Source organism: Eptesicus fuscus, chromosome 8, assembly GCF_027574615.1.
Source record: "Eptesicus fuscus isolate TK198812 chromosome 8, DD_ASM_mEF_20220401, whole genome shotgun sequence".
NCBI classification, from domain to species: Eukaryota; Metazoa; Chordata; class Mammalia; order Chiroptera; family Vespertilionidae; genus Eptesicus; species Eptesicus fuscus.
The window spans coordinates 70444782-70470024 of NC_072480.1; the positions used below are offsets into that span (position 1 = coordinate 70444782).

The 25243-nt window shown below is 39.8% G+C and overlaps 1 protein-coding gene and 1 non-coding gene across 2 annotated transcripts; one reads left to right on the forward strand and one right to left on the reverse strand.

Annotated features, from left to right (window-relative positions):
• Window positions 1-788: 788 nt before the first annotated feature.
• On the reverse strand, window positions 789-23983 carry ARGLU1 (arginine and glutamate rich 1). The gene is made up of 4 exons (XM_008143950.3): window positions 23636-23983; window positions 16076-16301; window positions 13701-13784; window positions 789-1623 (listed from the first exon to the last, which is right to left on the reverse strand). Exons 1-4 carry the CDS (start codon window positions 23980-23982, stop codon window positions 1459-1461), a joined length of 822 nt encoding a protein of 273 aa, XP_008142172.1. The 5' UTR covers window position 23983; the 3' UTR covers window positions 789-1458.
• MIR9334 (microRNA mir-9334) lies at window positions 23751-23833 on the forward strand. The gene has a single exon (NR_129155.2). It is a non-coding gene; the product is annotated as a microRNA mir-9334 (primary transcript).
• Window positions 23984-25243: the final 1260 nt, after the last annotated feature.

Consider the following 25243-nt stretch of genomic DNA (forward strand, 5'->3'; position numbering starts at 1 on the left):
AACTAAAGCAACAGCATTTTTCTTAGCATGCACACACAAAGTAATCTACCACTTAGTCATTTCATTAACTTATGTTTTCACTTTTAAGGACTGATCAAACTGTCTCAAAATATTGGAGAACATTTCCTCTACTTTGATGACATTTTTATGCATCTCAGGTAACATCTTTATATTCATATCCTTTTCTTTAATAAATGTTTTAATACCAGTACACTTAAAAGAACATATGTAAAGATAAATGAGGCAGATTCTACTCTGTAAGTCATCCACATCACATGCAAAAACAAAATAAAAACTTGAAGTTTAAATGTGTTTGTCCCCAAAATAAACGTGCAAGTACCCTACATTGAAGATGATTTGACTCCCTTAGCCTTTTGTGAAAGTACAAAGCTAAGTTCTTTCTGATGGCCCACTTTGAAAATAATCTAAGATTCTATAAATTTGAGAAGCATTTTTCTGTAGTTTTCATTAAGTATAATTTATTGAGATGATATTTATATCCTAAAATAGAGGTACAGGATTGAGAATTTTAAATCTTTTTCTGGGTGCTTAGTACTTCTTAAAGGTAATACTGATGTCATAATTGCTGTATCAGCATAAATATTTGTAAAAATAGCCATTAAATACTAATCCATGAGTATATTTAATATACATATAAATCCTATGTTAAAAGTATGAAAGGAAATATAGCATAGTTCTATGATTTCTAAATTGCTGACCATCAAAAAGTAAACCACCCTCTTTAAGACTTAACAGAACTCAACTTTAAAAAAAATTGCTTCAACATATGAATTTAAGACGACTTTATTCAGCAAAATCATTTATTTACACAATGGGGAATGCTGGTTTGATTTTGTCAGTGAAATAAAAACAATTTGAACAGAGACAATACTGAACTGTATATATTTTGTGTTAGAGCTGACCAACTGTTTCCTTACCTGTATCAGGAACATCAAGAGCAACAGTATCATGAGGACACTGATTTAACAATACACCATATAGGTCCAACAACACCCCGGGAGCTTCCAATGCAATTACCAACTTTTTCTTTTTTTATAAATATATAAAAAAACAAAAAGTCAGCAAAACCAGCATTATGATGTAGTAAACAGAGTATAACTCCGAAGTCTGTGGGTCAGTAAAAACCTTATCAGACCATCCACAATTTATAAAGTGATCTGCTCTTCTTCAGATCACTAATACAGAATCCAAACAGGTGAAAAATATATCACTTTTTAGAAGACAACAATGATCTGATAAGGATTTCACTTAATAGAAGTTAAGGGGGAAGAAAAGGAACTGCAGAGCATAGCCCCTATTAGAACAAGCTAACTTTCCAGATTTTCCAAATTAAAAAAACAAAAACAAAATGAAACAAAAAAAAAAAAAACACTTCAACATGAAGCTACAATACAAAGTTTTTCCATTTTTCTTTGTAAAAAGTTCAGAGTTTGCAATTTAATCCTGGGTTTTTAAGGAGAAGGACAGTTTGGGCCTGGACTTCCCCTTGCCCAGGATAATTTTTTGTTCTTCTTTTTGTTGACGTTGTCGCTCTTGTTCTAGTTTCATCCTTTCCTCATGAATCTTTCTTTGTTCTTCAACAATTCTCAACTGTTCTTCAGCCTGAAAGTTAGAAGTAAAAAAGTAGAAAATTCTGTGAATTTCATGGCTTGTCTCGTGGTATTTGGGAAATTAGGTGAGAATTTATAATCAATAGAAGCAAACAACAGTATGTTTAATAAAACTTGGCCTAACATCACACAAACAGTGAGAAGAAAAATATTGAAAATTAGATAATTTATTAATTACTCCTACATTTTCTAATTTTTAAAGAAAAAACAAAGAAATTATAGAAAAGCATTTATACATTTTGAAAATGAAAATTTCTACAAGCCATGCTTGAGGTCAGTATACTTTTAGTCCTATTATAGATTTTTATAGATACCTTCAGTACCATTAGATAAAATGACAGATTGTCAATTGCAAACCAAGGTATGGATTTATTCAGAATATTTTACCTACCAACTATGATAGCTAAATACATAATTAGCAAGCCATACAAAAAATTATAGGAGAAATCCTCACTGGGACTACATTACATTTTCAATATACAACCAAGAAATAGTAAAGGCCTCTTTTTTTGGAGAGAGAAAAGTTAAAACTTTTTTGACCTGGCTGACTATAAAATGCTGTCAATTTCAAATGGATACTTGTATAATTAACTCCTGCAGTGTGTTCAACTCCTTCAGTCTCAAGCAACCAACTTCCTTTAAGCATTCACTATAGATTTCCCCTCTTTACCAAGAAAATACAGGCCATTCACATGACCTTCTTCCTCAACAAGTCTCTCCTTGAGCCCCAAAGGTACCATGCCTTCTCCCTTATTAATTTACAACCAGGTGCAACTTTACTCCTTTCTCTCAGGGGACATCAGGCAAATGTGTGGTGGTGATTTTGGTTGTCACAATGGGGGAAATGGCTCCTGGCATCTAGCAGATAGAGGACAGGCATGCTGTTAGACATCCTACAGTAATGCATGGGACAGCCCTCCACAACAAAGACTTATCTAACCCCAAATGTTAATAGTGCCAAAGTTGAGAAAACATTTTCTAACCCTTGGATTTTTAATCTCAATGATCAATGAGTTGTCCTTTTTTCCGTATCTGACCTTGATCGTAAAACATTCATTGCATCCTTTGAATGCCTACCTATTTGAAAACTCAAATATTAAAATGTCATTACTTCCATCTCCATTAATTCTACTGAAATTATTTTTTACATGGTCAAAAGCTAACTATAAGTTTAGTGCCTGCCCTTTCTCTTCAGTCATTCTCCTGCCCTTGAACTTGAGTCTCCTGTTTATCTCCACTGATAGGTAATGGACTCAGAATGCAAGATAAAATGTTGAAATTTTATCTTGTGGGTAAGAAAAAGCCCATTTTTTAAAATACATGATTAACACAAAGAGGTTTATTTTACTTTTTGCTTTCAGATGAGGGTGGTGGTGGTGACAGGCTAAAAGGTGGAAGATAAGACAGTGGGGGGCAAATCCACTGTGATCAAATAAGGTCAAAGATGAGGAAGATCAGAATTATAATAGTGGAAATCTGGTGGGTAGGCAAGATGGAAAAGTAGATTTTCATGTATTTCTAGGTCTTCGTAGTCTCATAAGGTGAAAAATCCAACACAGAACTGAAATATATCTTCTTCCTCTAAGATCTTTTTCCTAAGCTACATTTTCAGCTGGCTAATGAACACACACCTGGGAAAACTCTAGGTACCTTCAACTTTCAGCATGTTCAAGATTTAAATTCCAGTAGCCTAATCGTAATACACCAGCCCTTTCTACGTTCCCTACTGCCATCCACATACTATAGTTTTCTGTCTCCTTCCTCTTTCCCTGACAACATCAAATAGTCATCAAGTTATGTTCTCTCACCTAAGCGTTTTTTTTTTTTTTTTTTTTCCATTTCCAATTGTTACCATAACTGTTCAGGGCAGATCTCTTACAAACTTAAAATGGTTTCTGTTTCCAGTCCCTGCCCTTTGATCCACCCTACACAATGCTGCAAGTCTCACCCTTCTTAAGCATTGCTCTCTCCTGCCCTCAAGCTTCCAATGATTTTCAATGTGCACAGAATATGGCTAATTTCCTAAGTTACCGTATTTTCCGGCGTATAAGATGACTGGGTGTATAAGACGACCCCCAACTTTTCCAGTTAAAAATATAGTTTGGGATATACCCGCCCTATAAGATGACACCTGGCGTATAAGACGACCCCTGACTTTTGAGATTTTCCTGGGTTAAAAAGTCGTCTTATACGCCGGAAAATACGGTAGCATACTACCTAGGACTTCCTTTTATATGGCCCCAACTGTTTCTACTATTCTCTTTTAAATTGTCCTTTCTATCTTGCTTCCCCTCCTCCTCCTTTGCTCATGCCACTTTTCCTCCTACTGAAATCCAGTCTGCACACCAAAATCCACTTCAAATCACCTCTCTCTTGCTTAGACTTTCACTGGTAATTACAATAAAAAATTATCTGCTTCTGACCATCTTCGGTGAAATCATATGCCAATTACTTTACCCACAGTTTTAATAAATCATCACACATTTGGGGGTAAGAGCTGGCATGTGCAATTGAATCGAAGTAAAGATTCTTAGTGAGTGTGCATATCCTTGGGAAACCCTCACCAACACCCAGACTCACTTTTCCCTAAGGTTCTAATTCAGCCCTGAGGAAAGTAGATTAGAACCTTGGGGAGTGAAGGGTTTGAACATCACAACCTCAAGACATAAGAGAAATCTATTTACAAATAGCATTTTTTACCCTATCATATTGATAGAATTCAAAAGTATAATATCAAATGCTAGCTTATGAAGAGTATATTGGCAGTAATCTACTAAAATTGCATCTTCATAATACTTTTACTCAGCTATGTAATTTTCTGGAATTTATTCTATAAGTGAACTTGCACACTTACAAAATTATACAAAATTATTTATTGCAAACATAGTTTGTAAAAGACTGAAAAACCCAAATATTCACCAATATGGAACTATCAATAAATTACAGATCTATAAAACAAAACATTGTGAAGCTGTTTTTTTTAAAAAAGGAGTCCCTTATATACTAAAATAGAAAAAATCTCCAAGTTATACTATTAAGAAAAGCAAAGTACCAAATACTATGTATCATATGTTACTTTTGTACAAAAAGGGGAAAATAAAAATGTATGTATTTGTATCTGCCTAAAAATGCATTATAAACTCTGGAAAAACAAATAAAAACATAATTGAATATACCTTTTGGAAATGGGAATGGAAAGTGGGTGGACAGGGGAAAAAGGTAAAAGATTTCACTGCTTATTTTTCTATAAGAAATTTTTAAATCATGCCATCACATTACCTAATCAAAAAATTAAAAACAAACAAGATTTTAAAAGTAAAGTTACTTCTTTTATAGACAAACAATACTAATTATACTGCACTGAAATTACTTTTAGATTGGATAAAGAAAAAGTTTCAGTTTCACAAATACCCTGAGTGGCCTGATTATTATGATCTCTGAATGTATAATAATCTGGCCACTCAGTGAGAGAGTGAGAGAGAGAGAGTGAGAGAGTGAGAGAGAGAGAGAGAGAGAGAGAGAGAGAGTGTGTGTGTGTGTGTGTGTGTGTGTATTAGAGGCCCAGTGCATGAATTCATGCATGGGTGGGGTCCAGCCTGGCCAGGGGGAGGGAACATGGGCAGCTGGCCAAGCTCCTGGTCGAAGGGACAATTTGCATATTAGCCTTTCATTATATAGGACTAGAGGCCCGGTGCACGAAATTCGTGCATGGGGCGGGGGGAGTGTCCCTCAGCCCAGCTTGCACCCTCTCCAATCTGGGACCCCTCGAGGAATGTCCAACTGCCTGTTTAGGCCCGATCTCCCGGGGATCGGGCCTAAACGGGCAGTCAGACATCCTTCTCACAATCCAGGACTGCTGGCTCCCAACTGCTCGCCTGCCTGCCTTCCTGATTGCCCCTAACTGCTTCTGCCTGCCAGCCTGATCACCCCCTAAGCACTCCCCTGCCAGCCTGATTGATGCGTAACTGCTCCCCTGCCAGCCTGATTGCCCCTAACTGCCGTCCCTTGTAGGCCTGGTCACCCCTAACTGCCATCCTCTGCAGGCCTGGTGACCCCTAACTGCCCTCCCCTGCAGGCCTGGTCCTCCCCAACTGCTCTCCACTGCAGGCCTGGGTCCCCCCATCTGCCCTTCCCTGCAGGCCCAGTCACCCCCAACTTCCCTCCTATGCCGGCCTGGCCCCTCCCAACTGCCCTCCCCTGCTGGCCATCTTGTGTCCACATGGGGGCAGCCATATTGTGTGTGGGAGTGATGGTCAATCTGCATATTACTCTTTTTATTAGGTAGGATAGAGGCCTGGTACACGGGTGGAGGCCAGCTGGTTTGCCCTGAGCAAGGGGCCTGTGGTGGTTTGCAGGCCGGCCACGCCCCCTGAGACCCAAGTGGAGGCCCTGGTATCTGGGGTTTATTTATCTTCTACAATTGAAACTTTGTAGCCTGGAGCGGAGCCAAGCCTTCTGCTTGCTCCGTGGCAGCAGCCATTTCTGTTGGGACTTATGTATCTTCTATAATTGAAACTTTGTAGCCTTAAGCAGAGGCCTGGGCCAGCCAGGGTGTGAGGAAAGCTTGGCTTCCTCCATTGCCAAGGGCAACCCTAGCCTCCTGCTCTTTCCAGTTCCGTGGCTGCCGCCATTTCTGTTTGGATTTATGTATCTTCTATCATTGAAACTTTGTAGCCTTGAGTGGAGGCCTAGGCCGGCAAGGGCAGGCGGAAAGCTTGGCTTCCTCCATTGCCAGGGAAACCCAAGCCTCCCTCCTGCTCTCTGTAGCGGTAGCCATCTTGGTTGGGTTTATTTGCATATTCATTCCTGATTGGCTTGTGGGCGTGGCGGAGTGATGGTTAATTTGCATATTACTCTTTTACTAGAGATGATGATGATGATGATATACACTGAGTGGCCAGATTACTATGCGTTCAGAGATCATAATAATCTGGCCACTCAAGTGTATAAAAGATAAAAGTATGTATGTGTGTACAGCAGCTGTAATACCACAGGTAACAGTGGTACCCCTAGTGTCTTATAAGTACTTGATAATAGAATTAACTTTTATAAATAAACTAGAGGCCCGGTGCATGAAAATTCATGCACTGGAGGGGGGAGAAGGGGGTCCCTCAGCCCGGCCCGCCCCCTCTCACAGTCCGGGAGCCCTCAAGGGCGGGAGGCGACCCGGCAATCAGGGGAAGGCGACACCCCCATCGCACCTCTGCTGCTGCCACTGCCAGCAGTGCAAACCTAGGCCGGCCCTGGTTACCTGAGCCCCGGGCAACCCTGGGTAACTGAGGAGCCGCCATCCGAGGCTCTCCTGCGCCTCAGGCCGGCCCTGGGAGGCTGGGGGGCTGAAGGGACTGGACGCCGCCATCATTGAGGGCGTGGCAGTCAATTAGCATATTCCCTCCTTATTGGCTGTGGGCACCGCCATCTTTTGTGAGGGTGTGATGGTCAATTAGCATATTCCCTCTTTATTAGATAGGATTAAACAGGTGACTATCCTGTTTTTACATTAAATATTTGTATTTTGTTCTATTATACCTTTAAATTAAGCACAAACGTTATTCAATCACACCTTGGCAAAAACAAACAAACAACAAGAAAGAAAGGAAAAGTAAACTTGTCTAGTAAAAACCAAAGCCATCTCTCATCTTAAGACAGTGGCTCTCAAGTGATGAAAAACTGGTTTCCTGCCCATCCATCTGTATGGTCTGATCCTATATCTTATTTGTTTGGTACTCTTATAAACCTTACCCTCTCTTCAGTAACTGCCTGACTTGCTGTATCGTTCCTGATGACTCCATTTGCTAGAGAATATACACTGTTCTTTCCCCTCTTGTTTCAAATTTATGCAAAAGGCATTATTCTCAATGGGGGAGGGAGGAAGGTATGTGCATGTGTGTAAGTACGAACAATACTTAGTTCTCCTATAAGAATTACGTGGTAGGCATCACGGAGGCCAAAGAGAAAGCTAGCACCCATAATACTAGAGTCATTACACCCAGGGCCCTGTTATGTCTCACAAAGATGGCTTTCAATCCTACACCTCACTCCAAAAAATGGCGAGATGAAATACACAAAAGCAAAACATACCGTTATAGAAGGGCCTATTTATCCCTCTCAGTATCTTCTGTCCTTCTGCCTCAACTTCCTTTACCTAAAGGTCTTACTACCATCTAAAAAATTATCATAAGCGTTCTTCTTACACTGTCTAGTTTTAGATCAAGGCAGTCTCTTAACAAATAAGAATACGGAAATCTACTACTCTCTACCTGAAACATGTATTAAATTTTAAAAATACAGATAGAAATATTTTATATAAGTTATAAGAATGATGGGAAAAAATATTATAATTAGGAATCATGCCACTAAGAAATAACTCAAAACTGTTGGTTCAACAAGATAAACTAGCACTACTGACCTAAAGTCCCATGCTGCCTACAACACTATCATATTCCCCTTCCTTTCTTAAATATTTATTACTAGTGGCCTGGTGCACAAAATTCGTGCACATTAAAAGCGGGACTCAGAGTCAATTCCCCGCCCACCCACATGCGCCTCAAAATCACGTGAGACCCAAAACCGGGCGCCCCCCTCCCCCATTGGGATAGATCCAGACCTGGCCAGTCCCACCCTTGTCAAGCCCCGCCAGGCAGGGGGCATAGCCTCAGTTCCCCAGGCCCGGTGCCAGGACGGGGGTGGAGCATGGCCTGAGGTCCCCCAGATGGGGCGGGGGGCATGCCTTGAGGTCCCCCGTCCAGCCCCGTCAGGTGGGGGACATGGCCTGAGATCCCTGTCAAGCGCCCGCTGGGTGGGGGGCATGGCCTGAGGTCCCCTGTCAAGCCCCGCCAGGCGGGGGGGGCACAGCCTCAGGTACCCTGGCCTGGCACTGGGATGGGGGTGCAGTCTTAGGTCCCCCATGAAGCTCTACTGGCAGGGGGGGCGCAGCCTCAAGCCCTGCTGGGTTGGGGACGCGGCCTGAGTTCCCCCAACCCAGCACTGGGGTGCACCTTGAGGTCCCCCATCAAGCCCCACTGGGTGGGGAGCACAGCCTGAGGTCCCCTGTCAAGCCCCACCAGGCAGGGGGGTGCAGCCTGAGGTCCCCTGTCAAGCCCCACCTGGTGGGGGGCACAGCCTGAGGTCCCCCAGCCTGGCACTGGGGCGGGGGGAGCAGCCTGAAGTCCCCGGTCAAGCCCCACAGGGGCGGGGGGAGGGCATAGCCTCAGGTCCCTGCTGATTGCTCGTTAAGGCTCCTTAAGGGAACTTGGCCTCAGCTGTGGGTGCAGCCATCTTTGTGATGGAGTGGTGGTCAATCAGCATATTCCCTCTTTATTAGATAGGATTTTAATGGGGCTTTCAATAGGAAGATGAAAGGGCAACAAAAATAGAAACCTCAATATGTGCCTTGAATCTTTATACAATAACATTTAAAAAAATACATTTTTATTGATTTCAGAGAGGAAGGGAGAGGGAGAGATAGAAACATCAATGATGAGCAAGAATCACCAATTGGCTGTCCCCTGTACACCCCCACCGGGGGTCTAGCTCAGCATGTACTCTGACCCAGGAAATGGACAGTGAGGAACAGTGACCTGGTTCATTTGAGCCACACCAGCCCGGCTACAATAACATTTTTTGAGTGTCCTCCTACACAAAGGATATTCTACTTTCCTTGAAAGCATATAGAACCAAATAAAAAGTTTCTCCAACATCAACAATTTCTTATGCTTCCAACTTTACTGAACACAAGAAGTAAATTAGTTAATTATGTCCAAATTCTTACCAAATTTCTCAAATCCAAAATTCTTTTTCCAAAAGATAACTTTTCACTGAAGTTTTATTGATAACATGAAGTCAGAATAGTGTTACCACAGTCTATCAGGTCAAACACAAATATTCTAGAACCACTAGTGCTAGTCTAAAGGCCCATGGACCAGTGACAGTCTGCAAACTAATAGATCCACAGGTCTAAAAGTGTTTTAGAAGCTTTAAAAACAATTATTTTTCTATTATTTGTCTTAACAGTATTATGCAAAAGTAGGACTCTAAATGAAATTATAAAACAAAAACTGAACAATTACCACCACTTGAACAATACTGCTCTGTAATATACTTGCTCATCTTTTCCCAGACACACAGAAAATTAAGGTTCATGAAGGTAAACAAAAAGGCTACTAGATGAAACCAAAGAGGACAAACTGTCCCTAGACACCGAGGCACCCAGACACCCAACCCAGAGTTACAAGGAATCAAAATCTTGGCAGGGCATACTAAGTTAACAAGCTTTGTTCTAGAAGTCACAATCTGGCATTCCAGGCCACCCATAAAGTGAACTCACTACACTATCCAATCTCTTATGTCCTAAGAGAAATTCTATCCTATTTGCTTGGAAATTCTGTTTCAATGTTTTAAATACCAATTATAGGGCCCCTCTCTTCTAGAAATATCCATGCCTTACAAACCATACTGTATTTACTTTTCAAAGCTCAACCTTCAAAGCTCAAATTAAGATGCACACTTTCTTACTTCCTCCTAACTGCACTGAGATTTTCTCCTTAACATGTAATCACCAAGAAGCATTATCATATACAGGGTGGTACAAAAGTAGATTTAACCCAAGCCATTATGCTCAATTAATATTTGACAAAGGAGGCAAGAGCATACAATGAAGTCAATACAGTCTCTTCAATAAACGGTGCTGGGAAATCTGGTCGGATACATGCAAAAAAAACTAGATCACCAACTTACACCATACACAAAAACAAACTCAAAATGGTTAAAGGATTTAAATGTAAGAAGGGAAACCATAAGAATCTAAGAAGACTCCATAGGCAGCAAAATATCATACATATGCTGTAGCAATATCTTTACCGATACTTCTCCTAGGACAATGGAAACTAAGGAGAAAACAAACAAATGGGACTACATAAAAATAAAAAACTTCTGCACAGCAAAAGAAACCATCAACAAAACAACAAGAAAGCTCACTGCATGGGAGAATATATTTGCCAATGCTATTTCAGATAAGAGCTTAATCTCCAAAATTTACAGGGAACTCATACAGCTTAACAAAAGGAAGATAAACAATCCAATCAAAAAATGGGCAAAGGACCTAAATAGACACTTTTCGAAAGAGGACATATAGAAGGCTGAAAGACATATGAAAACATGCTCGAAGTCACTAATCATCTGAGAGATGCAAATCAAAACGACAATGAGGTACCACCTCACACGTGTCAAAATGGCTATCTTCAACAAATCAACGACAAGTGCTGGCGAGGATGTGGAGAAAAAAGAACCCTCGTGCACTGCTGGTGGGAATGCAGACTGGTGCAGCCACTGTGGAGAACAGTATGGAGTTTCCTCAAAAAACTAAAAATGGAACTCCCATTTGACCCAGTGATCCCACTTCTAGGATTATATCCTAAGAAATCAGAAACACCAATCAGAAAGGATATATGCACCCCTATGTTCATAGCAGTACAATTTACCATAGCTAAGATTTGGAAACAGCCTAAGTGCCCATCAGCAGATGAGTGGATTAAAAACCTGTGGTACATCTACACAATGGAATACTACGCTGCTATAAAAAAAGAAAGAACTTTTACCATTTGCAACAGCATGGATGGTACTGGAGAGCATTATGCTAAGTGAAATAAGCCAGTCACAGAAAGATAAATACCACATGATCTAACTCATATGTGGGATATAATGATCAACATAAACTGATGAACAAAAATAGATCCAGAGACAAGGTAGCACTGAACAGACTGTCCAACCTCAGAGAGAAGGCGGGGAAAGTGGTCAGAGATCAACCAAAGGACTTGTATGCATGCGTATTAGCATAACCAATGGACACAGACACTGGGATGGTGGAGGCTTGCCCTCAGGGGTGGGAGTGGCAGGGGGGGCAGTCAACCAGGAAAAATACTTTAAACAATAAAACATTTTTAAAGTAGGTTTATAGTTGTGAGTACACAAAACACAAGTTTATTCTTGTATTATTATTGTATTTTTACATGAACTAACAACCTACTTTTGCCCCACCCGATACTTATTGATAAGTAGCAATATATCTTATAGTGATTCCTTCTCCATTCCATTTGTATTGCTTTTTCTACTTAAGCAGATTTTAAGGTCTTTTCACTGAAAAAGCAGAATTAAGTCTTCTCCTTCCATTCTGGCCTTCAAAAAAACCAGGACAGCAATATTAACTAAGAATTCATTATTCTGTGCTAAGTTGCTTAAGATATGTCCAGCATTGGCTCTTATATGGGGGGTGGGGGGGGCACAATATCTTTTTTAAAAAGTCATGCTCCAAAACAAGAGTGGGGGACCTTTTCTCTGCCAAGGGCCATCTGGGTATCTATAACATCATTCACGGGCCATACAAAATTATCAACTTAAAACTAGCCTGCTATATTTGGCCAAACATTTAATTAACTTACCCCTAATGCCTTGGCAGGGCCAGACCAAATGATTTTGCAGGCCTTATATGGCCTGTGGGCTGGATGTTCCCCACCCCTGCTCTAGAACCAACTACCTCCATGATTCAAACTTTTCTATATTCTTATCAACTATGGATACATTATCTATGGTTCTCTTTCACTTCCACCTTCAATGAGATCCACTGTTAATTACTAATACCATCCCAGATCTTTTTCAGTGCCCTTATAAATACAGTCACAGAATTTTGTTTTTTCTAAACTACTTAACTAGAGCTTGCAACTTGCTTTTCCCCCTCCAGTCATCAGTATGACTTAGCTGCAAATGTCTTCCTATGGCTGTATGATTTTCAACACATTTCTAAATAGACAAAACTTTTTTAGACATCTAGAACCAAGAGTCCCTTCTGAGACATGTCTTCATTCTGGGTACTAAATATCACTAATCCCTCATTCATCCTAAAGTAAAATCCCTTCCATCTCTGACTTATATTTTTACTTTGAAGTAGAATCACCCATATGCCACATTCATGATGAAAAGGATTTTTTCCCCTATAAAGAAATGTCTGATTATCCTTCATTTTTTGGATTATTTATGTCCATAGACTTTTAATTCTAGCATTCTCTTTCATCAGTCTTTTATAATTTTAAAAAATTATTTCATCCTCGCCAGGTAGCTCAGTTGGCTAGACCGTTGTCCCGATATGTAAAGGTTGGCGGTTTGATCCCCAGTCAGGACACACAGAAGAATCAACCAATGAATGCATAAATAAGTGGAAAAAAGTTACCTCAATATCCTTACATTGGCTTCTTGAAAATTTAAAAATTGCTTTGTCACCTTTTCCATCTCTATATCATGTTATAATTAACTGATTCTCCATACTTGTTAGATTATAAACTTGGAATAAGAAAAAGAATTTACTAATCTGGTGCACTTATCATATATATATACATATGATCTATCTATTCTGTCTAGCAATTGGTAACAAGGCAACTAATGCAAAGTGAAATGTTGCTTATTGAAATAGTTGGTTTAAATACCTTTAAGACTGTTTTCATTTTTTCAGGCACAGAAGTGTAAATGAAGTTAGAATTAAAAAAATTGGGAATGAAGGTAGTACAATTTTCTCCAGGAAACCGGTTTTAAACAACTGCAAATTTCGGAGTTTTCTTCAGATTAATTAGAATATCTGGACTGTCCCCAAATAGATTACTTTGGAACACAGTAGCTAAATTCTAGTCAACTATTCCACTCTTGCCTCAAATACCTTAAAATGACCCTGAGAACTAATAATCATAGAGCAAGAAGTTATTCAACAAAATTCAGAAAAAAAACAAAGAAATATTATTCAGCCCTAGCTGGTTTGGCTCAGTGGATAGAGCGTCGGCCTGCGAACTGAAAGGTCCCAGGTTCGATTCTGGTCAAGGGCACATGCCTGGGTTGTGGGCTTGATCCCCAGTGGGGGACTTGCAGGAGACAACAGATCCATGATTTTCTCTCATCATGGATGTTTCTCTCTCTCTCTCTCTCTCTCTCTCTCTCTCCCTCTTCCTTCCTCTCTGAAATCAATAAAAATATATTTTAAAAAAATCAAACTTATTAAAAAAATATTATTCAGGTATGCTTTATACATACCAGTTTGGCTTGTGCTTCAGCAATTTTTCGGTTATTCTCTTCCAGTATTCGCTCTAGCTCCTCACGTTTTGCACGTTCTTCCTCCTAAAGGGGAGGACATGTTAAGATGTTAGAAAAACAAAATGTTTAATTTTATTGATAAATATTTACTAATCTTCCTCTGAACTTTTTTGATCTGATTTACAGGGTAGCTTTATATAAAGCTACCTTCTGTCTGACAAATGATAAACTGTGCAGCCACTAAAATTTGTTTCTAACCCTAAATTTCAATCATCCCTCCCAGTCCAAACAGCAACCGACTAAACCCTCCCTAATTGATAGTTTCCTGGCAATTATTACTAGTACTTTAATATCACACAAATCAACAAGGACAACTAACAAAACTGGAATAGTATTTACCAAATTAAAAAAAAAATAATATAAAATATAAATAAAGTGAATATTTGTCTCACCAATTATGTATACCTACGTATTCTTTACCTATACTCCTTTAATCAGCATTAAAAGTTGAATATTTACTGTCTTGTCCAGTGTCCTGCAGAGTGTGCTCCTCGGCTGCCATACACGCCAGCTTCCTCTTTAAAATGATTTGTACTGTTAGCTTGGCAATACCTGCATCAGCAGCTCAACCATTTATAAACAACATACAAGGAAGGCTGAGCTGAGGAATGCAGATGTTTATGGTAAGAAGGAACAAAAAATGTAATTCATCATTCCTAAGGCAAACAATTAATAAGAAAAATACATTTACTGTTAGTGAAAAATACAAATGGTAATCCATACTTCATGGAACTAAGGGCTTCTTCCATGGGGAAAATGGACTTAACATTCAGATGTTGACAATTTCTAAAGGCAGCTTATCTTGTCATCTACAGTCTGAACTGAAATTCAGGAATCCATGGGGTGCATAGTCAGGAAATAAAATTCTGTAGTTTATATTTTCTTGGAGAATTTAATGAGATTTTTATAATGCAAACTATATGAAGATTGCTCAATGGTTTGGGCAGTGTTAAGATCACAGCATACATACTCAAATGATTTTAATATTTGGAAAGACTGGCAGAGGGTAGTGTCCGTGTAAAAAAAAATATTGTTAATATGAAACAAAAAGCACATGAAGAGAAAAAAATCTTCCTATGATTAATAACTCGCTACAACACAGCACCATTACTCCAAAAGTATCTTCATAATTAAAAGCCATGATACAAAAATTTCATACATTCAATTGCATCAAGTCTGTGATATCCACCAAATACAGACATGTATATGTAGTCAAAGACAGCACAAGGGAAAATACATTTGAAAAGCTAAGCTTACTGAAAACAGAAATTAATGTCAATTTGTCCACAATAATGCCAGGACTAAAAATGACAATGAAGCATAGATTTTGAGTCAAATATTTAAATTCAAGAAAATATAACTATAGGATTTCCAGTGGCATATACCAATTAAATTTATATTCACTATGGAAACTATGTTGAGGGACACTCAGTGCTGTAAAGTAATTTGCTTTGAGTGTGTTTCAGAGACTTTCAACAAGTTTTAGGATCCTGGAGTAATCAGTGCAAATAAGCTATAAAGCTTCAGTAGCAAATTACTGTCTCACAGAAAGACATTTTCAACTTCTGCTCCAGCTGCTGATAAAACAAATCATGTGTTTAGCTTGACTCCAGACAAGGACAACCTGTTCCTTCATAACTCTCTAGAGAAAAAAAGGAGTTGTTAGTAGATACTAAAAAGTGGATGAATAATATGGACATTTTTCCTAAAAAGATTCTTTGAAACACATTAGGAAAATGGAGGGCCTTATGATCAAAACACTAGAATTAGTCCACTGTGTTGAAGCAGAATTTGGGGCAGGAGATGAGGGATAAAAGAAGGGAAAAAAAGGAGCAAGAAAACCTATTTATCAAAAGCAGGTGCTCTCATCACTCAATGTTAGGCCCTGCTCTTCTCAATCTGACTGAAGGCAAAAAGCCTCTCACAGTCTAGGTAATAAGAACGATAAACAGAAAAGAATACATAACCACAGGTGGATTTTTAACCTTTTCCCTTTACAACTCCCTGTGTCCCCCCATCCTCCCAAAAAAGAATGTAAGTCCTGCAGCCATGGCAAAAGTTTCAAACACTTCTCAAATATGTAAGCCAGTTCCATTAAATCAAAAAGTTTCCTTGAATATGTTTTATGAAAATAACTTTTAAATATCAGTCAGCACTTCTGAATAGCTAAAAAATTAACTTTCGCAGCAATGTTAAGTTTAGATGAGAAAGGAATTAGTCTGTATTCCATCTCTTTCTGAACTGAGCAGGAGGCACACCCAAAACTGAAAGTTTTGCCATGGACTGTCTCTACTTTCCAAACGACCGAGCGTTACCTCTCTGGCTTTTTGTGCTGCAAGCTCAGCTTGTCTCTGTCGCTCGAGTTCTTCGAGCAACTGCTTTTCCATGATGCGCTTGGCTTCCTCCACCCTTCGGAGAACTTCTCGCTCAATTTCATCCTTCCTTTTCTCCAATTCTTCCTCTACCCTTTTTGCTACCAATTCTTCCACTCTTCGTGCTGTTTCTTCCTCGATGAGTTTTTCTTCTATTTCCTGCTGCCGGCTAGCAAACAAAATGGAAAAAATGATTTAGATAATATAAGAAATAAACCTAAAAATTAAAACTATCTGTAAATCTGTAAAACATTGAGCCTGATTATAGGTTTCTATGATTTTACAATTCATTTTCATGCAACATTCAAGGATATAATAGAAACCATGATGTTAAGTGATACAGAAATTAAACATAAAAGCATGTTTTTTTCCATCACTTTCTGAAATTAAAGACAGTATATACAAGAGCTTAATTCACCAGTTTTTATTTAGAAATGTAGAGCAAATGTGAAACAGGAAATCCACTTTTGTTATCAACTTTACAATGAAAAGACAAACTGTAAATACGAGTATATGGATTTACTCATTTGCCAATCCACCCAGTTTAAGGGTTGAGCTGCAAAGAAGTCAGGAACAATCATTATGTAGCAAATACTAGTAATTCAGACCAGCAAAACTCATTACCCTCTTCTCCCTCCAGGCAAAGTCAGAATACAGACTCAAAGAGTTTCAGAATGCCAAGGCAATAGTTGTATAACTTTTTAGTGAAAATATACCTTACTCAGATTCTGAACTTTACTGTATCTTTTCTTTATTTAATTGGTTTTCAATTAAAAGTTCTTCTAGTGATGGAAAGTGGATAAAAAATGTATCATCAGTTCTATTAAAAAGCCCAATGAACCATAATACTGATTTATTTTAACTCCATTTTGATATTATGAATCAACTTACTTAAAATTCTGCACTGAAAGTACTGTCATTTATCAAGTCAGTATAGTGGAAACCTTGTTTATACCACTGGTGTCCAATGATTGCCTCACACATATCTAGGTTGAATTGAAAATCAAAACACAAAAAAGACCTCATATCTTGATTTGATTACATCAAATGACAATATTTTGAGATAGACTGGAAATATATTAAAATTAATTTCACTGGTTTCTTTGTTTAATAAAGTGAGCATTAAACACGCAAATCCACTTCAACTATATTTTGGGGGGTGATTCAATTTCCACTCTAGCGCCTTCATTCTTAATTCCTGTTACTTACTCACAGTGATACCATCCTAATACTGATTTACCTTTCACATTCTGATTCATGTGAAAGATATTTTTGCATTTAAAATCTCTACTTTTTTTTTCTGTCAAGATAGTAGCTACTTGAAAACGCATAATTTCTAGGAATTTTAAAAAATCTATTTTGGAGATTATTTCGTTTTTTAACTTTCTTTTTATTACTGACACTATTACAGATGCCCCCATTTCCCCCCACTTTGCCCACCTCTCCCCAGCCCCCGCCCTTCCTTCCCTCCGGCCATCACCACACTGCTGTGTTGCTTTTTTTTTTTTCTTAATAACTACTCCCCACCACTACATTAGTGATTTTTATTTTAAAAAGGCACAAAAGCCTAACATGCTCTAACTAAAATTTTCTTTAACTCCTTTTTAATATCCAATAAAACACAGCATTAGGATATAAACATTATAGCAGCTCAGTAAGAGAATAGATAGCTACCCCAACATTAAAAATAGCTAGGAATGTCTAAAGGAAATCAGGCAGCAATTTCAATGGAAATTAAACTACATTTCAAATAGAAAATTTTGTTTATCTACTTCATCCAGAAAAAAAATAAATAAAAGATAAAACAAGTAAGACTGACAGCTGCTAAATCTGGATGACGGGTGTATTAAGCTTTATAATATTCTCTCTACTTTTGCATTAAGTTGGAAAGTTTTCATAACACAAAGTTTTAAAAGTATACACACCCATATATACATATTTTGTTAGTTGGTTCTTATGCAATTAGTAAATGTAGAGAAACCTAAGAAGAAACTTTATAATGGTACAATTCAACTCTTAAAGGAAGGACAATGTAAAAAGTTCCAATTAAAATTTTCCATATAAAGTAAAAAAGAAGGAAAAGAACAGGAAAAAGCTTTGGTTAGCTTATCAATAGAAAAGTTGCCAAATTAACTTAGAAATTTGGTAAAGGTAAAAAGACCTGATACAGATTCAGGGTTTTTGTCAACCAGTTTGTAAGTAATAGCAATAGCACAAGGGCTAATAGGGCCTCATTTCCATAGATAAGTATGTAAGCAAGCAATAAGGAGAAAAGGAGCCTAAATAAATTCAGTTTATCACTTACAGCAAAAGCCAGATCAGCATGGTATTAGCTCCTCCATGTCTCTGCTCCCACTGATGGATACCAAACCACAGGGGCTGGGTGGCAGGTACCACAAGCACAGGTGGTGGGTTGCTCTGCTGCTAAGAAGTAAATTCTAACTACAGCTCAGCAGTTTTATAGCCTGAAGGGGAGGGCAAGTGGAAAGTCCCAAGCTCAACTAATACAGGGAGGATGAGAAATGGCCTCATAGAATTTCTCACAAGGCTGCTTATCTCCCTTTGTTCCTGGAGGAGCCACAGAGCAGCCCACCATGACTATAATTAAGCCTTGCTGCTGTGTCAAACTGGGAGACAGGCTAGGAAGGTTACAGCCCTACAACAGAACTGTTCCCCCACAAGTAGTATCAAGAACATAATCTTGGTTGTTGCTGTTATTCTTGGTAAGGTTAAAATTGCTACTCCAGTAAATTAGAAAAAAAAATTTTAAATCAATTTTTAGATCTAGTGCTGAAAGAGCTAAAATCTAATATTGCTTTAATTCTCCTCACCATACATAACACTGAATTCAGAAAACCAAAGGGCACTTGTACAACTGAATTAAGCATGAGTTAATCTTTATTGATGACAAATTTACCATAATCAATGATAAAACAGCTATTACACTAACTCATAAGAGGCACTGAAACTTTCTTAAAACAAATAAGCACTTTTGTTACCTTATAAAAGATGTATCATCTAATATCATTGCCTATCCACTCCCTAAAACTTTTGACATAGGAATTGTCAGTCTCTTGATGTTCTTTTATCTCTCTAATCTTTTCCTCAAGCTCTTCTGCAGAGTCCATTTCCTTGCCTAGATTTGGGGCACTGATGAAAGAGATGATCAAAATTTTCAAGTTTTTCAATGGAAATGGCATAACATTAGGTCTCCTTTTTCTCCATGATCTCAGGTGACTTAAAAACACTAGTCACAATCGATTTTAAAATGGCAACTATTAAAATATCAAGAGCCCAGAGAAACAGCAGCTAAAGGAGATCATGAATTTGTACAGAGCAGCCTGAAACATTATTTTAAAATGTCTTTAAAATGTATGAACTCAACCCTAGGAGCTTAATTCTCGGAATTGCTTCATAATATTACCAAACAACATTTACTAAGTATTGACTAGGTACCAAATACTCTGCCAACAGCTTTATATACCACTAGAGGCCTGGTGCACGAATTCCTGCACAAGTGGGGTCCAGCCAGCCTGCCCCGATCAGGGTGGGGGAGGCCAACCGGGGGCGAGCCGACCCTGCCCCCTGGTTGAACTCCAGGTTGAACTCCCAGTCAGAGGAGGGGACAATTTGCTTATTAGCCTTTTATTATATAGGATGTCATCATCTACATACATCTTTGATGGTTCCTGAGGCTAAACAGTTTACTAACTGGGCTATACCTCATTGCACAAGCTAAAAGATGATTCTCAACCTGGGTAGACTCCAAAGCTAATGATCTTAAGCCCTATACTACCCTTCATTGTTTCTCCAGGACCAAAGTGAGAGACAAAGGCATACACAACGATCTAAATACCAAAATGATTATTTTAAAAATTCATAAAAATCTTATCAATACCAGCTAGATTGTATGCCCTGATGCCCTCACCTCCCCCAAATGCATAGTTCCATCTACTAAATTTGCTTACAAATGCTGCTCTCACAACAAATTCAAGTATTCTCTTCAAATAAGCACTCATACAGATCCCATGTTCCGTTTAGATATTCTAACTTAGCAGGCTCCCGATTGGTTATGCAGTTAAACACTAAGCCTACTGGAATCTAGATATCGCCAATTACCATTTTCCTGATTTGTTGCAAGTCATTTTCAGCTGCCCACTTTTCATCAGTTAATACAACATGCATACAGCATCTCAAAGATAACATATGAAAATGATAATAAGGGTGCAGGGGAGGGCAGAAAGGGAACCACACTAAATGGCTGGGACTTGGGGAGGAGAGGCTGAACTTTTGAACCGAATTTTGAACCAGGTGAATTAGCTATGCAAAAACAAGGGGGAAAAAAATCTTTTAAAATCTTTTATTGCATTAAGATTGTAACTTGTAAGATCACTTCTTAAATTCACCAGGCTCAATATGGCTGCATTTACATAAATTATATTAAACAACATTACTTATTGAGGCCCATTATATGCCAAGCATTGTTTTGATAATTTAAATGCACAATTTCTAATCTTCACAATAAGCAAGACAAGTATCTTTGTTTCAGATAAGAAATCAAACTTACAGGTAGGTGATTTATTCAAGGCCTCAGAATTGTTAAAATGGCAAGGCAATCTGGTTTCCATCCTTACCACAAACTTTCTAATTAGTTAAGCCCAACAAAAAGATTCTAATTTTGCTGTCTCTCCATCGCACACTGGACCTCTTGAAGGTACACTTGACACTAGGCGTTCTTCTGGTACCTTTTCTCAGCTTCCCCTTACCCAACCCAATTGTAAATACAAACATTCCCTAAGGTTCTTTCAGTCCCTGGAACTAACTGCTCTTTTCCACCCTCTCCAGGGGTCATTCCACTCTCAAGGTTCCCCCAGGTTTGTCCCTATATGAACCTTGTGTAAACCAACTATATCCAAAAATTAGTGCCCACAGTGAAAGTGTGAAATAGAAACTCCCTTTGATTTTTCCCTCATTTCTCTTCACTGGTTTCTGACATTTTAACCAGCGTCTGAGACACAGTAGTTAAACATTTGGTGGCTGAGATGTAATAGCCACAATATAAACATGAACCAACATTATTACTGCTTTCTTTCCCTATGTTTCATATCCAATTTTATTTGTTCTAAATGTTTAAATCTCTCTTTAGCATTCCCACAACTGCTCCCCCACTACTCCTGTGTGGACTTACTATAACTAGTTTCTACCCTATACAGCAATCAGGGATCTGTTTGTTGTTGTTTTTTTATAAAAGGCCTCATGTCATTTATCTGCTTAAAACCTTTTCTGTTTCTAGGGTGAAATCCAAGCTCCCTAATATGGCATACAAGACCCTTCCCATGATTCCCAGCTTCTACTTGACCTTTACAGTTACTCCATGACTTTAGTATTTATAGAACTTCATGTTCCAATTAACATTCACCTTTTTACTCCACAAGTATCCTTCTAGGCCTACCCTGACAAACTCTATTTTTATCCACCACTCATTCCTTAGGAGAACTAAAGTGTTGACCCATCCAAGATACTTCTTCCTTTCTACAGTCACGTCACTATCACTGAATTGGTACCTATGTCTTCCAGTTAGATCAAGATCTTGGAGAGGGGTCAATCTTTATATTAACAGCACCTAGCACTCTGCCTGGCACAGTAAATGCTCCATAAGTTGGGTAGTTGAATGAACTAACCAATAGGGATTTGCAGACAGGAGAGTTCTGCCCATTCTCATGGCTTCAAAACCTGGGTCTTTCCCTTATTTCCTTTGCATTATTTCAAAGGCAATAGACCATATTAAGTAGTGCCCACAGCATGACACACGAATTCAGTGTACAGGTGGTTGCTAGCTCTGCCCATTCCTTCCTTTATAAATGCTAAAGGTAGTTTGCTTTTCCTATCAACTTGGAACTACATAACTGCTCTATTTTCCGATTTTCATCCCTGGACTTCTCTGCTATTTATGTGTTGCTCACTGCTAAATGATTCTAACTATTCTTAGCATACCACATTTCCTTTCACTTGTCCTACAAGTCTTAGCTTTCTAGCGAATGGAAAGTGTCTTTGGAGGTCTCCTTTGCTTTTACATGAAAAACGTATGCAATATCTTAGGCAATTTTAAAAAATATCCATCTGTTGATAGTTATTTGAGAGCTACATCTTTAGAGTTAATCTTGTTCCAGACCAAAAACCTGGGTTCTATATAACAAGGTTTGTTGTGAAACAATTACTTGTACTTGGTTTTCATATATATCACTGAAAGTTCTGAAAAATAAAGGAAAGATGAAAGCATTGCTACATTTTAAAAGAATGCAGCAAAATACCTCTCCAGGTACTGTATTCTCTGTAATATTAGTGTTCCAGTCCCCTACCTCTTAATAACTTTGCTCTTAGAAACAAGTTTTGCTGAAAAATCTACATTAACACAAACCTAAATGCACAAAAATGAAAAAAAAAAAAGACAATTTAGTGCACATCAACTAAAGGAAAATTGTCTCAGGAAAATTTTAAAGTTCCTGCCTCACGAGCATTTTTAAACATGCACTGAAGAACGGAGGAAGACAGCTAGTTAAATAGCGGAAGTGAACATATCCAACTCTACCTTTCAACCTAACTGTGGGAAAGGAATATCCAGAGCAGAGTACCAAAACTAAATGCTACATTTTAAACACAAAAGTTCCTTAGTTTGGTATTATTTACACCTACCCTTGAATCAAAAGATACTTGAGAAATACATTTTACCCAACAAGACTTTCTGCATGTGAGCAAAGTCTAAAACATCAAGTACACTACAAGGGGAAACGAATGTCAAAACTGTACCGAAGTTTGCTACAGAAGCATGTAATTCAAAGCTAATAAAAAGCAGTTAGTAGTTAAGAGTAGACTGACTGGGATGGTGTTACTCAGATGAATGCAAGCGTCAAAACTCACTGTACCGCACACTTAAGGTGGGTACAGTTTATTTTTACACCTCAAATAACAAAATCAAAAACGGAAAAGCAGCCGCGACATCTGAAACTACTAGGAATACATTAAAATAGAATGGATTTGGGGGTGAGGGGGTACTGTTGGACCTAGACCTAAAAAGTATCTTATTTCGGAGAAGCCCAGTCCCAAATGTAAGCGGCAATGCAACAATGCTCTGGGCAGCTGCGATCTGCATCCCACGGGTGAATTCCTTCCTGCTCTCCTCCTGCGGGTCTGCAAAAGCTCCCCCAACACGTCTCCAGGCTGGTTCATTGCTAGCCCTCGCGGCCAAGCAGCTCTCCAGCCCCACGCGGAACTCCACCCCCTGCTTCCTGCACTCTCCACCCTCTCGCGCCAAAATCGCGTGCTCCCCTCTACGCCTATCCTGCTCAAGTCCCACTAGTTTCCTCCCCATCCCACTCCTGGGTAGGTCCTGCCCCAGGCTCTCCGGAGGGTCCTCGCGACCCTCCGCCTCCCTCCGCAGCCCCCCGGCGCGGCCTTCATCCCCCATTCCCCACCCCCCCCCGCCCCTCCCCCGCGGGCGCTCACATTTTTCGCTGCCGCTCGAACTCGGCTTTCTTCTCCTCCTCCTCTCGCTTCTGCTTCTCGTCCAGGCTGCTGCGCTTGCTCACCGTGCGCCCGAAGATGTCGATGCGGTCGGGCGGGGACGAGGCGCGCTCCCGGTCCCGCTCGCGCCGGGACACCGCCGTGTTGGTGGAGCGAGAGCGGGACCGCGACTCCCGCCGCCGGTTCCGTTTACTCTCCCGGGACTTGGAGCGCTTCCGCACGCGCTCCTTGTCTCGGGACCGCGACCGGGACCGGCTCCGCTTCTTGTTGTGTTTGCTGCTCTTGGTGTGTTTGGAGCGGGACGAGCTGCGGCTCCGAGACCGGCCCATCCTTCCGGGCGGCGCTGTGCCTAACCGCTGGCCTCAGCCCCGCACGCGCCTGGACGCTCTCGCCTGGGCCTCCGGACGCAGGCTGGCCGCCTCGTTGAAGCCGGGGGAAGGAAGACTGTCAGCCAGCTGACTTTCCGTCACTCCCTCAGGTGCACGGCCGCCACGAAGGCCACCTCCAAAGACAAGGCCGCAACACCAGGAGTTACTAAGATGGCAGCCGATGCTGCACCGGCCGCCCTTCCCACAATGCCCCGCGCGGAACGCGCTGTCGCGCGAGCCCCGCCCCCGGGCGATTGTTGCCGAAGGCGAGACGAGCGTTTCCGAGTGCGCTCGGCTCCTTCCGCCAGCCCCCGCGCCCCTCCCAAAGCGCAAGAGCCGAAGTCCCTGGCTTCAGCTAATAGTACACTTTTGCTTTCTGGTAAGATGCCAACGCCTTTTAAGAATGAACCTAATACGTTGTGGTGCGAACGAAATCATGTCTTGGCATGAACTGACTGCTTTATTTTTCTAGGATCTGGTTTTGTCAGGCCGCCCTAAGTTACATCAGAGTGACCCTTAGCAGATCACTTGCCTCTCTGAGCTTGGCTTCCTCATTTGTACAGTGGAGATAACCACACTTTCTGAGGTGGTTGTGAGGCTTACGGGAGATAAAATAGGCTTTGATAAGTGGGAGCCTATGCTTAATATAGGCCTCCATGTGCCATTGTTTTAAATGCTTTGCATTTATTAACAGGTGTTTAATTCTCATTTTAGGGATGGGTACGCTGACGTCCAGGTCACACAGCGAGCAGGTGGCAGAGCAGGAGTGTGCGAAATCCTTGCACATAACCAGTAACACCACCAAGCCCTAGCCAGGAAAGCTGTAATCCTACATAGTACAACAAACTGCTACTGTCCTTTTAAACAAGCAATAACCTATGAAAAGTGAAATAAAAACATTTTCTCCACAATGGCAACAAAAACTATAAAATACTTTGGAATCAAATTTAACAAGTTAAAAGATCCTGATGATGAAATCCCTAAACCTTTGTTGAAAGTCAGAAACAAAACCTGAGTAAATAAAAAATATGCCCCTTTTTTGAGTGAAAAATCAGTATCAAAAATATGCCAGTTCTTCCCAAGTCAAATGACAAAATTAGCACAATTTCCATCAGTGAGTCAAATTCTCTTGAGGATGAATTACAACTAACTAAATAATTTTAAATGTTATATGGAAGATAACACAGTCATGAATTATAAAGAAAACCTTGAAAGAAAAGAG